The sequence below is a fragment of the Cherax quadricarinatus genome, chromosome 79 (genome assembly GCF_038502225.1).
Source record: "Cherax quadricarinatus isolate ZL_2023a chromosome 79, ASM3850222v1, whole genome shotgun sequence".
Taxonomy (NCBI): Eukaryota; Metazoa; Arthropoda; class Malacostraca; order Decapoda; family Parastacidae; genus Cherax; species Cherax quadricarinatus.
The window spans coordinates 10,652,834-10,670,030 of record NC_091370.1 but is presented as its reverse complement, the minus strand read 5'-3'; the positions used below and the strand labels follow the sequence as shown (position 1 = coordinate 10,670,030).

Genomic DNA, 17,197 nt, shown 5'->3' with positions numbered 1-17,197 from the left:
GGCTGGAAGTTAGTTCTCTTACTGCCAAGCAGAAGAGAAGTGGAGCTAGTGGGTCACCCTGCTGAACACCTTCTGATGAGAGAATTTCATGTTCTCCAAACAAAAGAATTGAGGGTTTGCTGTAGCAGGCTGAAATGAAGGGAAAAAGACTGGGGAAGCGATCCCGAACAGCTGGCAAGACAGCATCTCTCTTTACCATATTAAAGGCATTTCTAAAATCAAGTTTGACTATGGCCTTGTCTTCTGGTAGGTACCTGATGTAGGCCCTTGCCGCATGAGCTGCAGCTTCACTGCCTTGAGAGACCCCAAAGCCCAGTTGGTGTGGCTGGAGTAAACTGGCAGCTTCTAGGCGAATGTTTCTTACTGCTGCTTTGGCAACGAGACGGCGAAGAGTGTTTCCAACCGCAATGGGTCTGATTCCCCCATCCTTCTTCAACGCACACAGTGAGGCTCCAAAAAAGAAAGGTTTAATTTCTTCTGGGATTCGTCCAGCCAGGCAGTTGTTGGCAAAAGTTAACTCTGTGAGAAGAAGTGATGCAGATGCACCGAGTACTGGATTTACCATCTCCTTGAGGTGCTGAGGTCGAATTCCAGTGTAACCTCCTGCAGATCCTACAGGAAATGACACAATCGCCTTATATACTTCCGATTCTAGCAAAATTAATTGTTCAGTGATGGGGTCTTCCTCAGGGTTGTTGTTGATGGCTATGGTGTCCATGGTTGGATGCTTGTCTCTGGTGCTTGGGTTTTGGTCTCATCTTTGGGGGCTACAGTGTCGTCACTTGTAATTATTCGGATTGCTCCCACTGTGGTACCTTCTTCAATTTTTTTGCTAACCTGTGCGCAAATTTTCTCGTTTTCAGTGGGACTTTTCTTGGGTCTACCTTTGTGATTCCTACGATGATGGGGCAGAGGGACTCAATTATCCGTTCTTGGGTAGTTGCGCACTGCCTTGATAACTGACGTGGTTAGCAGTTTGCCTCGTCTCTCAGGAGCTGCAAGACAGACATTGCCGAACAGGAGCAGGTTGCGCCATGCTTGGATGGTGCCTCGGGCTTCTAAGTTGGTGGAACCTCCATTCACCTGCTTAAGAAGGTCTGCGAATTTCCCTGCTGCATATGGGCGAGCCGCTTTAGGGATGTGGGATAGGGTACTGTTAGCAGTGGATTTGAATGCCAACAGAAGGTTATCGCTGGGGATTGGGGGGTGCCCCCAACCCCAATAAAAAAAACCTTTTTCTCAGAGTGGGTGCTGTGAGACTCAGGTGTTGCCCGGTACTATTCCCCAACAAGACGGAAATAGTGGCGTCCCAGGGCGGGTGACAGACGAGGGACCTGCCGCGTCTTCAGGGTGTTTACCTGTCACCTTCCAGCACCCCACCTCAGGCATCCCCCTCACCGGCACCTTCTTTTGGGTGGGGGATTGTACATGAGGTGATTTACAGGAGGGGGAACAGTGGGGGGGGGATTGTACGGGGGGTGAGATGATTGTACAGTGGGAGGGGATTGCACAGGAGGTATTTCACGTGAGGGGGACTGCACAGTGAGGGGAGGGGGTTAAAGGAGGTGAGGGGAGCCTGAGGTGGGGGTGATTTCACAGTGGGGGAGGTGATTGCACAGTGGGGGTTTCACAGTGAGGTGATTGCACGTGAGGTGATTTCAGTGATGGGGATTGTACGTGAGGTGAGGTTTTGCACGTGAGGGGGTTTTGCACTGAGGTGAGGGTTTTTAAAGTAGGAGGTTATTGTACAGGAGGGGTTATTGCACAGTAGGGAGGTTATTTAAGGGGGTGGGTTTTTTAAATGGGGGAGGTTTTGCACAGTGGGGGAGGTTTTGCACAGTGAGGGAGGGTTTTTACAGTGGGTGGGTTTTGCACAGTGAGGAGGGTTTTTACGTGAGATGATTTTGCAAATGGGGGAGGTTTTGCACAGTAGGGGGGTTTGAATGAGGGGAGGGGTTTTTTCATGAGGAGTTATAATGAGGGGAGGTTTTGCCCGTGGGGGAGGTTTTGCACAGTGGGGGGGTTTTGTACAGTGAGGGGGAGGTTTTTCACAGTGAGGGGAGGTTTTTCACATGAGGTGGGGTTTTACAGGGGGGGGGAGGGTTTTTGCCAGTGGGGGGTTTTACAGGGGTGAGGTTTTGCACAGTGAGGGGAGGATTACAGTGGGGGGAGGGTTTTGCACAGTGGGGGAGGTTTTGTAAGTGGAGGGGGGCCAAGAGGGGAGGGATTTCACAGTGAGGGGGGTTTTGCACAGTGAGGTGAGGTTTGCACAGTGGGGGGAGTTTGAATGGGAGGTTTTAAGTGGGGGGGTTATTGCCCGTGAGGTGAGGGCCAAAAAAGGGGGGTTATTTCCCGTGGGGGAGGTTTTGCGTGAGGTGGGGGTTTTTAAGGAGTGGGTTTTGCACAGTGAGGTGAGGTTAGACAGTGAGGTGAGGTTTTGCACAGTGAGGTGAGGTTTTAAAAAAAAGGTGGGTTTTGCCCGTGAGGGTGGGTTTTACAGTGAGGTGAGGTTATTGCACAGTGAGGTGAGGTTTTGCACATGAGGGAGGTTATTGCACAGTGAGGTGAGGGTTTTTGTACAGTGAGGTGAGGGTTTTTGTACAGTGAGGGGAGGGTTTTTAATGGGGGGGGGTTTTTACGGAGGTGAGGGTTTTTGGGGGGAGGTGACAGGGTTTTTCCCGGGGGGTTGTACTACAGTGAGGTGAGGTTATTGCACAGCACACTGAGGTGAGGTTATTGCACAGTGAGGAGGTTAGTACACACTGAGGTGAGGTTATTGCACAGTGAGGAGGTTATTGCACACTGAGGTGAGGTTATTGCACAGTGAGGAGGTTATTGCACAGTGAGGTGAGGTTATTGCAGTGAGGTGAGGTTATTGCACAGTGAGGAGGTTATTGCACAGTGAGGTTATTGCACAGTGAGGTGAGGTTATTGCACAGTGAGGTTATTGCACACTGAGGTGAGGTGATTGCACAGTGAGGTGAGGTGATTGCACAGTGAGGTGAGGTTATTGTACAGTGAGGTGAGGTTATTGCACAGTGAGGAGGTTATTGCACACTGAGGTGAGGTTATTGCACAGTGAGGAGGTTATTGCACACTGAGGTGAGGTTATTGCACAGTGAAGTGAGGTTATTGCACAGTGAGGTTATTGCACAGTGAGGTTATTGCACAGTGAGGGGAGGTTATTGTACAGTGAGGTGAGGTTATTGCACAGTGAGGTGAGGTTATTGCACAGTGAGGTGAGGTTATTGCACAGTGAGGTGAGGTTATTGCACAGTGAGGTGAGGTTATTGCACAGTGAGGTAAAGTTATTGCACAGTGAGGTGAGGTTATTGCACAGTGAGGTGAGGTTATTGTACAGTGAGGTGAGGTTATTGCACAGTGAGGTGAGGTTATTGCACAGTGAGGTGAGGTTATTGCACAGTGAGGTGAGGTTATTGCACAGTGAGGTGAGGTTATTGCACAGTGAGGAGAGGTTATTGCACAGTGAGGTGAGGGTATTGCACAGTGAGGTGAGGTTATTGCACAGTGAGGAGAGGTTATTGCACAGTGAGGAGAGGTTATTGCACAGTGAGGTGAGGTTATTGCACAGTGAGGTGAGGTTATTGCACAGTGAGGTGAGGTTAACACATTCCTTTTCCTTTTTATATCTCTTTTTGCTCTTTATTTCTCTTTTACCATGTCTGTTTTTATTATATTTGTTCCTTTTATGTAATTTTTTCTTATTTTTCCTCTCTCTCTCTCTCTCTATATATATATATATATATATATATATATATATATATATATATATATATATATATATATATATATATATATATATATATATATTCACCATCCTTCCCATTTCCTTCAACCTTCCATCATCTCCTCTTTCCTTTGTACCTTCCTTTTTGCTTTTTCTCTATCTATTATTTCCTTCCCCTGCTCCTCTTCCTTGTTTCTAGTACTTCCTTGCCCCTACTTCTCCTCTTCCTACTGCTCTTCTTCCTTCCTTCCTTCCTTCCTCTCTCTCTCTCAACTTTTCCTTTTGTCTTTCCTCCTCCTCCTCCTCCTCTTCTTCTTCCTCCTCCTCCTCCTCTTCTTCTTCCTCCTCCTCTTCTTCCTCCTCCTCCTTCTCCTCTTCTTCCTCCTCCTCCCTCACGGACCTATTTCACATTATCACAACACTACAGGCGAGGCTTACGCCCTTTAGAACCGTCTTGGCTTCTCTCAGACCGGCGTCATTAGGGGCGTCTGGGCAGTAAATAAACCCCGTGAATATGACCCTTTGTTGCCCGAGGAATCACCGGCTAAGTCTCCGTGAAAGTGAGACTTAAGTCTGAAAATAAAACTTTGCCACAGATTTTGGATTTAAAGGACCCTCAAAAAATAGGGGTCCCCTATTATAAAAAAAAAAAAAACCCGTACTACTAGTACTGCCCAAAAATATTGAGATGTAGAGACAGACATATATATAGACAAATGTAGATGTATATAGACAGAAAATAAGAACGATTTGAAGGGTAACTCCTACATTTTTTCACATTTTTTTTTTTTTGAGTATACATAACCCCTCCTGTGGGTGTGGCTGCAGGTGGTGCTGGAGTGTGAGGGTCCTGGAGTGCCTCACACCATCCTCTACTCCCTCCTGGAGGAGGAGGTCCTTCTGTACATCGACAACAACACCGACCTACAGTGTCGTAGCGATGCCATGGCTTGGCCTACACGGAAACATTACAGGGTTCAACTTGAAGGAGGCTTCGTGGCTCAGGTTAGAGCTTGAGGTTTTTATCTGGAGACGGTGGGTCGAGCCTACACCGCTATGGCCTGGAAGTGATTTTTTTTCGTTTCGTTTTAGCCCAGGGTCATTTTGTTTGGCCACGGGGGATCAGGGTTAAACCATTCCCTGCCCTGAAATGACCCCTACGGGTTTACATAATAAAATTAATAAATTATTCTTACTAAATTAAAAATTTACTACCAAGATTATATTACGGTTATTGTTACTGAAATAAATTATTCTTTAAGTAAAAATTTACTACCAAAATTATATTACTATTATTGAAATACAAATTATTATTACTAGTACCACTAATATTAATAATAAAATGAATGAATTATTAAAAAATTTACATTATATTATTGCTATTATTGAAATACAACTGCATAATAATAATAATAATAATAATAATAATAATAATAATTATAATAATAATAATAATGGAATTTACCTGGGAGTCCAGTTATTTAGCTTTCTTCATCAACAATAATCGCCTACAAAATAAATTACTTCATCTCCTTCAAGAAGCGGTAAACCCGTAGAGTCGGTCCATAGTCAGTGTGGGCTCGATTTTTCGTTATTCGAGACTAACTGTGTAACAGTTGTTTCTTCCGAGTTTCTCTTATAGAGTATCTATGGTTGGGAGTTGCTCACCACATCTAATTCATCTATTTCGCCATATGTTTCGTCATTAATTCATCATCTAATTCATCTATTTCGTCATCTATTTCGTCATCTATTTCGTCATCTAATTCGTCATCTAATTCGTCATCTAATTCGTCATCTAATTCGTCATCTAATTCGTCATCTATTTCGTCATCTAATTCGTCATCTAATTCGTCATCTAATTCGTCATCTAATTCGTCATCTAATTCGTCATCTAATTCGTCATCTAATTCGTCATCTAATTCGTCATCTAATTCGTCATCTAATTCGTCATCTAATTCGTCATTTCGTCATCTGTTTCGTCATCTAATTCGTCATTTCGTCATCTGTTTCGTCATTTACTCTCAGGTGCGTCTCAGTATTCCCCCGGAGTTCACGGAGGAGGAGGCGTTCATCTACCCGGTGGTGGTGAGCGTGGCAGGCGTTCCTGGGGACCAGAGAGTCAATCACAAGTGGAACGTTGACTGGGGAACCTACCTAGCTTCTAACAAGTACGTTCTCTTAGCTGTGTGTGTGTGTGTGTGTGTGTGTGTGTGTGTGTGTGTGTGTGTGTGTGTGTGTGTGTGTGTGTGTGTGTGTGTGTGAATGAGAGAGCGGTTCTTGAGCTAAACGTTCTTACGATGTTTCGCGAGTCTGGTAGACGGTTAGTGTAGACTGTAGATGCCTACGACTTGTCATTTCAACTATTAAAGTAGAATTTATAAAGGAGGGGTATTAATATTGTAGTTTTATAACTGTAGTGTAAGCACGCCTATGGCAAGACAGTGATGGAGTGAATAATGGTGAAAGTTTTTCTTTTTTCGGGCCACCCTGCCTTGGTGGGAAACGGCCGATGTGTTAATAATAAAAAAAGTTTATAAATCAGTGTCGACAACTCTCTCTCTCTCTCCCTCTCTCCCTCTCTCCCTCTCTCTCTCTCTCTCTCTCTCTCTCTCTCTCTCTCTCTCTCTCTCTCTCTCTCTCTCTCTCTCTCGTAATTTCCTCCATAATGCAAGTGACTTCTTCCAGCACGGAACGACCTCTACCACCTCGTCTGTCTTGCAGGTCGTTGGTAGCGATGGAAGTGGACGTGCGAGGAGCTGGAGGCCAAGAGCTAGGACTCATGTACATGCCTGCCTGGAGGCTGGGGGAGCTGGAGGCCAACGACCACCTCGCTGTAGTGAGGTGCGTCGTCTCAGCCTGTATCTGTATACCTGGAGAAGGTTTCGGGGGTCAGCGCCCCCCGGGGCTCGGTCTTAACAGGTCTCGCCGTGAAAATATTAGGCAACCGTAATACTGTATAGAATTTTATTCAGTTATAGGTTGAAAAATTAATTTTCTCTCACATATGAGAGAAACGTTGGCCCGAAACGTCGTCGTGATTTCTCTCTCTGTCTGGTTTGTTTGTTTATTATTCCAGACACAGTATAGTGCCTTTTTTGTTCGTTATAAAAAATTGAAATTGGAAAAGGATTTTGTGGACAAAATTTTTTGTTCAATATATTTTGGCTTCAAACTAACAACAAAAATTTAAATCCGCGCATTAAAGTACATGATTAATTTTTTTTTTACTTTAAAATAAAGGAACTGTAACCAAAATTTTACGGAAATCATTTTTTGCGTAAAAGGGGGAGAAAAAAATAATCATGATTACATATTTTCAGAATTTTTAATAATTTTCTAGAATTCTTAAAATATTTCTTAAAAAAAGCACATTTCTTAAAAAATAGTACATTTCTTAAAAAATAGTACATTTCTTAAAAAATAGTATTTTCCTTAAAAAATAGTACATTTCTTAAAAAATAGTACATTTCTTAAAAAATAGTACATTTCTTAAAAAATAGTACATTTCTTAAAAAATAGTATTTCTAAAAAATAGTGCATTTCTTAAAAAATAGTACATTTCTTAAAAAAAAAAATGCAAGAAACTGCATCTCTATATCTCTTTCCAAATTCTTGTGAAAAAAAAAAAAATTAAAAACGGAAAAGAATTTTGTGGGCACAGACTTTCGACGTCAAATTGAGATCCTCTTCAGGTCGCTGCTGGAGAAACTGGAGTTCCTGGACGTGGCCAGGGTGGCCGCCTACGGCTGGGGTCACAGCGGGTACAATGCGGCCAGACTCTTGGCCCACGACATTGACAGGATGCTGGCCTGCGTGGCCGCTGTCAACCCCGTCACTGACTGGTCCTTGTACGGTAAGTTCTCTGCTTACTTGTGTTTTATTAGTCAGGAAAGTACCTTCTGATCGTGTTTTAAGGGGATACCTTCTGGTGGTGTTTTATTTAATGGGATACCTTCTGGTGTTTTATTTAAGGGGATACCTTCTGGTGGCGTTTTATTTAAGAGGATACCTTCTGGTGTTTTATTTAAAGGGATACCTTCTGGTGTTTTATTTAAAGGGATACCTTCTGGTGTTTTATTTAAAGGGATACCTTCTGGTGTTTTATTTAAAGGGATACCTTCTGGTGTTTTATTTAAAGGGATACCTTCTGGTATTTTATTTATAGGGATACCTTCTGGTGTTTTATTTATAGGGATACCTTCTGGTGTTTTATTTAAAGGGATACCTTCTGGTGTTTTATTTAAAGGGATACCTTCTGGTGTTTTATTTAAAGGTATACCTTCTGGTGTTTTATTTAAAGGTATACCTTCTGGTGTTTTATTTAAAGGTATACCTTCTGGTGTTTTATTTAAAGGTATACCTTCTGGTGTTTTATTTAAAGGGATACCTTCTGGTGTTTTATTTAAAGGGATACATTCTGATGGTATTTTAAGGGGATACATTCTGGTGTTTTATTTAAAGGGATACATTCTTACTTACAGTGTATTATATACACAATGCGAGTTTTAGCGTCTTATTGTGGGAACTTTTCGCCCACCAGGAATTTTAGATTTTTGACGATACGTCTTGGCTGTTTATTCAGAGATTTTATCAATTATGGACGGAATATCTTCAAAGCCAGACGCTGTAACCTGCATTGTGTGTTCTATTTGCATATTCTACATATATTCTACAGCTGTATTATCTCCTACAGCGTCGTACTACGCGGAGAAATACATGGGTACAGCGAGAGTGGTTCCAGGGGGCAATTACAGAGGCTACGAAGAGAGCTCTTTGCTGTTAAGAGCTTCCAGCTTCAAGAACCGCACGGTGCTCTTGGTTCACGGTACAGCAGACTCCGATGTCCACTTTGATCACACTCTGAAGCTCTCCAAAGCTCTTACTAAGAAGGGAATCATTTTTAGGTGAGACACTGTCAGGTACTTACATTTTCAAGTGTATAATTTACCATACTTAGAGAAACGCTATAAACGACGTTTCGGTCCGTCCTAGACCATTAAGAAGCTACGACTGATTTGATGATGGGACCGAAATATCGCCCAAGATTTCCTCTACAAAGTGTGGATTACTTGAGAATTATTCCAGTCACGGTATCGTGGGTTATTTGAGAATTATTCCAGCCACGGTATCGTGGGTTATTTGAGAATTATTCCAGCCACGGTATCGTGGGTTATTTGAGAATTATTCCAGCCACGGTATCGTGGGTTATTTGAGAATTATTCCAGCCACGGTATCGTGGGTTATTTGAGAATTATTCCAGCCACGGTATCGTAGGTTATTTGAGAATTATTCCAGCCACGGTGCAAAGGGCTGTTTGGAAATTGTTTCAGCGCCATGGTATTATGACTTCCCTTTTCTTATTATTTTTAATGGTAGACTCGATCCTCCGTCAGCTACCAGCCCAGTGGTCCTTAACCTGTGGGTAATCACCCTTCCGGCATGAAAAAAGACCTGGAAAACTCCCTCAGAGTCCGGGGCTCTTAAAAATTAACGCAAACCACAGTGTGTGTTCTAGGCTACGCTAAATAAACTATCCTTGCTGATAAAGGTAATAAACGAAATTTCTCTAAAATTTGGTCTGTTTCTGTGGGTTTCAACTCTACGATACAGTTTCTCCACGACAACAAACGCCTTTGACTAATCGTCTTGATATCTCCACTGCTTCTGTTGCCTCCTCTATATACGACTGACGAAGCCTGCTGTGTAGGCGGAACGTTTCAACAAATAAGATAACTGTTGCACGTCCTAATTAATTTCGGTATTTTATACCATTATCAACACAGCCATTAACTTTTGTGGCCCCTAAATGGACACAAAATTCCTATGCATCTTTTCTCTACTTGTAAATCTTTTCTGAGATTGTAAAGCATTATATTCTTCTCTGTTATTCTTTGGGATATTGTCTTGGACCTGATCGAGGGGGGGCGTTGACCCCTGAAAACGTTCAGGTAGCCTCTAGGACCCCTTCAGAGAAACCAAGAGGAATACATGGTGTTTCGGGGGTCAACGTCCCCTCGACCCGGTCCATGACCAGGCCTCGAATGCGACAGACTACTCTTGAATGCGACAGACTACTCTTGAATGCGACAGACTACTCTTGAATGAGACAGACTACTCTTGAATGAGACAGACTACTCTTGAATGCGACAGACTACTCTTGAATGTGACAGACTACTCTTGAATGCGACAGGCTACTCTTGAATGTGACAGACTACTCTTGAATGCGACAGGCTACTCTTGAATGCGACAGGCTACTCTTGAATGCGACAGGCTACTCTTGAATGCGACAGGCTACTCTTGAATGCGACAGACTACTCTTGAATGCGACAGGCTACTCTTGAATGCGACAGGCTACTCTTGAATGAGACAGGCTACTCTTGAATGAGACAGACTACTCTTGAATGAGACAGACTACTCTTGAATGAGACAGACTACTCTTGAATGAGACAGACTACTCTTGAATGAGACACACTACTCTTGAATGCGACAGACTACTCTTGAATGCGACAGACTACTCTTGAATGCGACAGACTACTCTTGAATGAGACAGACTACTCTTGAATGAGACAGACTACTCTTGAATGAGACATGTAGTAGTAACATGTTAACATGATAATTGTATACAATACCGACGTGTTGACAGGAAAGACACGTTCCACCTACACAGTGGACGTCTTCAGTCGAGTACAGAGGCGGCATCACAAGCAGTGGAGGTGTAAAGACCATGTCATCAGTCCATCACCCTCGAAGATGTAGTTTTGAGGTGGTCAGTCCCTCTGCCTGGAATTCTGCTCCATATTCTCCGGACTATGTTAAATGATTAAAACTTAAGCACATACAAAGTTGTCATTAAATTCTATTCAATGATTCTCTCTCTCTCTCTCTCTCTCTCTCTCTCTCTCTCTCTCTCTCTCTCTCTCTCTCTCTCTCTCTCTCTCTCTCTCTCTCTCAAGCTCTCTCTCTCAAGCTCTCTCTCTCTCAAGCTCTCTCTCTCTCAAGCTCTCTCTCTCTCTCTTTCTCAAGCTCGCTCTCTCTCTCTCTCTCAAGCTCTCTCTCTCTCAAGCTCTCTCTCTCTCTTTCTCAAGCTCTCTCTCTCTCTCTTTCTCAAGCTCTCTCTCTCTCTCTTTCTCAAGCTCTTTCCATTCCATTGCTCGTTTCTTAGCATAAATCGAATCATAATAACTCATCTGTTTTATCTATATTTATTTGAGGAAAATAAACAGATAAAAATAACTGGACAAAAAGCATCTGACGTATTTCGTACGTTTATCTAGACATTTATAGATTAGTTCTTCTGAAGACGTGTTTGTGAACTCACGAAAGCGCTCAGGTGAATTATGTGCTAATTTTTTTTTTATGCATTATAACTTCTAGGGATTATTTTCTCTGTATATATAACCCTTTATTTTCATTCATCTACGTGTTTAATGGTAATTCTGTTGAATTTATGATGTGTTTGCAGACAACAGACGTACACAGACGAGGGCCACGACCTTGAGAGAGTTCTATTGCATCTATACAGAACTCTCGAGGCGTATTTGGAGAGGTGCTTCCCTCCCTACAACGAGGAAGAGATGGGCTTACTATTTGGCCAGGATGCTCTCCCATAGTTGCAGCATCGTCGCAGCAGCAAGAGAAGCAGCAGCAACAGTAGCAGCAACAGAAGCAGCAACAGTTGTACGGGACGACAGCCGCACGAGAAGAGCTGGAACATCTGGCAGATTTTACTCCTGTGGTACCGTCGACTCACGCTACAGTTTGTAGGGTCTTCATACAGGCTGCCGTTGTGTTGATATCTTCGTCAACCTGTAGATGGTCTACCCTGAGGAGACCCAATAGTCTCGCTGCATAGAGGACGTCCTCGGTGATATCCGGGACTGCCTCGTCTCACCCAGAGAAATTCTTGAGAGAAATGCATTTTCAACAGCTTGGTATATGCAGTGTGGTTGTAGAGATAAAATAGGCAGTCTTTCCTATGTCAAAGAGAAAGATATAGACAGAGAAAGAGAAATAGAGATACTATAACTAGATGTGTTGATAGGAGAGGTAGGATGCACTATGTTTACAATCTCCTATGCTAGTCATCCTTCCCATTAGAAGCGAGTCAAGAGGTGCTAGCCTCAGGGTCCAGCAGAAACGGGACTTTCGTAATACGCCCGTCTCCGAGTTCGACGGCTGCAGATCGCGGCCATTTCACTGAATCAGGCAGCTAGCACAGTCGCTGCGGCAGTCCTCCTGAGGTCACGCACTACGTCGGAAACTAACGAATTTAAGACTGACGGAAAGAACTTAGACTTCTAATAAGCTCCTTGCGATGCGACGCGATACAAAGAGAAAACTGTTTCTTTGATACAGAGACACGCAAAGCAAAGAACCAGCCATAGAGGGGTAGTAACAGTAAATATATATATATATATATATATATATATATATATATATATATATATATATATATATATATATATATATATATATATATATATATTATTTTTTCACGATCACTGAAATCGCCCCAACAACCTTGCTTCTCACCATAGCTTTCGCAATACATAACCATTAAAATTACCCGAATTAAGATTCTATTACCTGTAATTAACTCATCGACCTTTTCTCCCCATTATCTGAACGACCTTTATATATATATATATATATATATATATATATATATATATATATATATATATATATATATATATATATATATCTCAGAACAGTGTAAGCAAAGGCAGCTGAAAACAAAAACACACACACACACACACACACACACACACACACACACACACAGCCTTGAACTTACCATCAAAAAAAAAACTTTTTTCCTCTCCTTTTGTTTAAGGGAGCATGAATAATGGGAAAAAGGGGAAGAGATAGATATTCTCGTCGACACAGATTTGTAAATATCTACTTTCATAGTGCGAAATGACCAGTTATAGACGTCTACGCTCTAACCTTACCGTCTACCAAAAGATAAACTCGCGAAACATCTTATATATATTTACATATAAGAACGTTTCGCCCAAGAATCGCTCTCACACTCACATTCTTTAGCAACCTGATGAATGCTCTCGTCGGGAGAAACGAGACATGGAACGACCCACTATGTTCCACACGTTTTGCCATCTACTTGTTGAATGGTTTACCGTTCTGTCTACCATCTACCAGCATCTTCTACCATGACCTTCATGGTTGAATGGTGGCACTTCTTTCCTTCTTATATAAGTGATATGCAATCATGTCAGTATTACATGTTGTGGCACTGCTGTGGTCTGTATTTGCATTGGGTATCAACTAGATTTAAATTGGATGTGAATTGCGTGCAAATTGTGCCTATTTTAAACTGGGCATATTTTAAATTGTGCCTATTTTAAATTGGGTGTAAATCGTAGGCTGGAGTAGGCCAGTGAACGCGGGTCACAATCTGGGAAACACTTTCCTGACAAACAAAACACCACCACTACCGCCATCACTACCATTGCTGGCTTGGCACCATTACCATGGCAGCCCTCGAGGGCTGGAATTCCAAGCCCATTTCACCATTAATGCCCATTTCTCAGTATTAACCCCATATATATATATATATATATATATATATATATATATATATATATATATATATATATATATATGTATGTATATACATATATATACATGGGGGCATGGGAGGCCTTGAGATTTAATCCGAGGAAGGGGAACCTTACCCCCCCCCCATATCCGCCCTGAACACATATCTAGGATGCATAGAAGGACAAACATTTAGTCGGACTGCATTTCCCTCAGTGTAGAGCTTTATCAAGCCATGTTTCGCTCAGTGTAGAGCTTTATCAAGCCATGTTTCGCTCAGTGTAGAACTTTATCAAGCCATGTTTCGCTCAGTGTAGAGCTTTATCAAGCCATGTTTCGCTCAGTGTAGAGCTTTATCAAGCCATGTTTCGCTCAGTGTAGAGCTTTATCAAGTCGTCTGACTTGAGACAGCTCTACACAGAGCGAAACAAGACTTGGAAAAGCTGTACATAGAAGTAAACGTGAGTTAATAAAGCTCTACACAGAGCGAAACATAGCATGATAAAGCTCTACACTGAGCGAAACATGGCTTGATAAAGCTCTACACAGAGCGAAACTCTCACAAGTAAAGCTCGTTCTTCTCTTGTATTTCCATGAATAATGCACTCTTAGTTATGGTCTAGGTGGACCGAAACGTAGTCCAAAGTACCCTGTGTGTGTGTGTGTGTGTGTGTGTGTGTGTGTGTGTGTGTGTGTGTGTGTGTGTGTGTGTGTGTGTGTGTGTGTGTGTGTGAGTGTGTGTGTGTGTGTGTGTGTGTGTGTGTGTGTGTGTGTGTGTGTGTGTGTGTGTGTACGAATCATCCCCACTCAACAGTACAGAAATTACGCGAAATATTTCGGTGAGACTAGAGATCGTCCTCAAGTGAAAATCTAATCTAGTTGGGAGCAATCCCTTGTATATGCAACAAGTCAGGAGCATATATTAGTAAGTGCAACCGTTTGCAACACCTGCTGCAAGCTGACCTGTATGTGAAAAATAGGACCAGAAATCCTAGTTACAGCTCTTGTCCTTGCAGATTGAATTTACTCGGAATAATCGTTAAGTCTGATTATAAATTTTCGTGTAAACTGGACGGGAATCGAACCAGAGGTTATGCATGTACAAGGCCTGTGTAAAGGCATTGGATAATGACCATTTACATTCTTATTATACCTGGAGGGTGTCCCGGGGGTCAACGCCCCCGCGGCCAGGTCCATCACCAGGCCTCTAGTAATGCCCTAACAAAAATCCAAAATAGGTAACATATTTCTTTTGCATTTTATATTACTATATAAATTTTATTTACAAGCCAAGGTGCTTTGCCCTGTGATGCTATTTTGTTTTCTCAGAAGCGTTCAGTGGTACTTCATACGAGTGAATTGTTTTCAGTATCCTATAATTCGACTGTCTATGATTAATTAAAATCCACTACGTAAATCTTCTTTGTAAACACCTTGAAACTCTGTTTAATGTCTTTCAAATTTCATCTACTTCAGCTACTTTTGCTTTCTTCATTTATTATTTATAGTTTATCTTCAGCGTTTAGTTTAACTTTCACAAACTTGAATAAAAAAATCTGTTTACACCTTGTTCTTCTCCACTGTTTACCTTTACCAAATTTCCTCCTCCTCCTCTTCCTTCTCATCATTATTATTACTATTATTACTATTATCATCATCCCCCCTCCTCTTCCTTATCCTTCTCTTCTTTTCTCCTTGTATTTATAAAATCAAATCTGGCCTTTTTGACTTTCTAATGATTTTCTTGCCTGTTCCACTTGCTATGTTCCCTCCACACCTTTCTCTCCTGCTTTCCATCACCCTCTATTAAACCATTCCTTACTAACACGTCTTTTATTCCCTTTTAGCACAAACTGTTTAATTTCACTTCCACGCATGTTACTGAACACTTTGTACAACTTACGTTTCGCTCCCGTAATAGTTTAGTGCATTTAGTGTCTAAAATAATGCGACAACGTTTTGCTCTGCATAGAGCTTCATAAAGTTATGTTTTTCTCTTTGTGTAAAATGATACAGGATATGAAACATGACACACTCGTACACATTTCATATATATATATAGATAATATATATATAATATATATATATATATATATAATATATATATATATAATATATATATATAATATATATATATATATATATATATATATATATATATATATATAATGTCGTGCCGAATATGTAAAACTGGTCAATTAGCAAGAACTCATTTAAAATTAAGTCCTTTCTAAAATTTTCTCTTATACGTTTAAAGATATATATTTTTCCATTAATGTTAATGTAAAAATTTTTAATTTTGCACCAAAAGAATCTTAGAAAACTTACCTTACCTTATTATAACAAGAACAATTTATTTTAGCCTAACCCAGCTAAATATATTTTAGATTTGTCTACAGTAATTTAATACTAAACAAACGCAGTGAAATATATTTTTTTCGTTAGGTTCAGAATGATTTTGGCGAAATTATTGCATAGACACACGAAAATCACTCACTACGAAAGCAAAAGACTTGGCAGACGATGCACCATCCCCCCAATGAAAAGCAGGGGTGTCACTAGCACGTTAAGAGACCATACAATAAGTGTCAGGGGCCCGAGACTGTTCAACTGCCTCCCAGCACACACAAGGGGGATTACCAACAGACCCCTGGCAGTCTTCAAGCTGGCACTGGACAAGCACCTAAAGTCAGTTCCGGATCAGCCGGGCTGTGGCTCGTACGTTGGTTTGCGTGCAGCCAGCAGCAACAGCCTGGTTGATCAGGAGGCCTGGTCACAGACCGGACCACTGGGGCGTTGACCCCCGGAACTCTCTCCAGGTAAACTCCAGGTAATAGACAAATTTTCACTTTTCCTATATGGCAAGATGAGCGTTGCTATTTAAGCCAAGATCGCAAGTTCTGCCTATTCGGCACGTCAATATATATATATATATATATATATATATATATATATATATATATATATATATATATATATATATATATATATATATATATAATATATATACATTATATACATATACAGTGGACCCCCGGTTTTCGTCCTTAATCTGTTCCAGATGGTCTGTCGAAATCCGAAGTAATATTTAATATTTCCCATAAGGTTTAATGTAAATCCAATTAATCCGTTCCAGACACCCAAAAATATTAACAAAAAATATATTTAGTAATAGAACTGGCATTAAAAAACACAAAGTAAAATACATACACAGTACATTCATTACTTACCTTAAAATATTTGTAGTGTTAATTAATGTAGGGCAAGAGGCGAGTAGTATTTATTTGTATGAAGTCAGTGTAGGTAGCCGGTAGGTGTAGGTAGCCGGTAGGTATACTGGGCTACACCTACCGGGTACCTACACTGCGGTCCAGAGCCATATTATTACCATCGACGTACCATGTTCACTGAGTTTAATCGTTTCTAACAACTGCCTTTAGACACCATCATAAACAAAGGGAGAGGTAATGAATAACTCATGCCGAGAATTGTAAACAAAAGCGTTATGTATTAATGGCAGTGACTAGGCCAACGTAAATTCATGAACGTTTTCTCTAATGCTGGACCAGAGAAAACGTAATATTTTCCCTTCACCGACTACCACCCCTCCATAGCATATAAACATTGCATGTTAATATGCTATGTAATGTGTTTCTTATACTTTTGAAGAAAATATCATAGATGGATTAATGAAAATGTCTATATTAACATAAAATAACGCATTTAATGGGGCGAAGAGTGAGTCAAGAGCGTATGAGCAGCCCAGGCGGACGCGTCTGGTATGGACAATTAACCAAGTGGATGTATGAAACCCGGGGTAAAATTTCACCGAAAAAGTGGTCGAAATCCGAATTGTACGATTTCCGCACCGGACGAAATCTGGGG

At 41.4% G+C, this 17,197-nt stretch overlaps 1 protein-coding gene across 1 annotated transcript in view; it reads left to right on the top strand.

The window, feature by feature from the left end:
- LOC128702651 (A-type potassium channel modulatory protein DPP6) overlaps positions 1–14,104 on the top strand; it is a 186,674-nt gene extending 172,570 nt beyond the window's left edge. The window contains exons 11-16 of the mRNA XM_070101798.1: positions 4,552–4,753; positions 5,777–5,919; positions 6,473–6,592; positions 7,444–7,604; positions 8,445–8,655; positions 11,214–14,104. Of these exons, the coding sequence (XP_069957899.1) occupies positions 4,552–4,753; positions 5,777–5,919; positions 6,473–6,592; positions 7,444–7,604; positions 8,445–8,655; positions 11,214–11,361 (985 nt within the window). The 3' untranslated portion in view covers positions 11,362–14,104. The remainder of the gene's footprint in view (positions 1–4,551; positions 4,754–5,776; positions 5,920–6,472; positions 6,593–7,443; positions 7,605–8,444; positions 8,656–11,213) is intronic.
- The last annotated feature ends 3,093 nt before the right edge of the window (positions 14,105–17,197 follow it).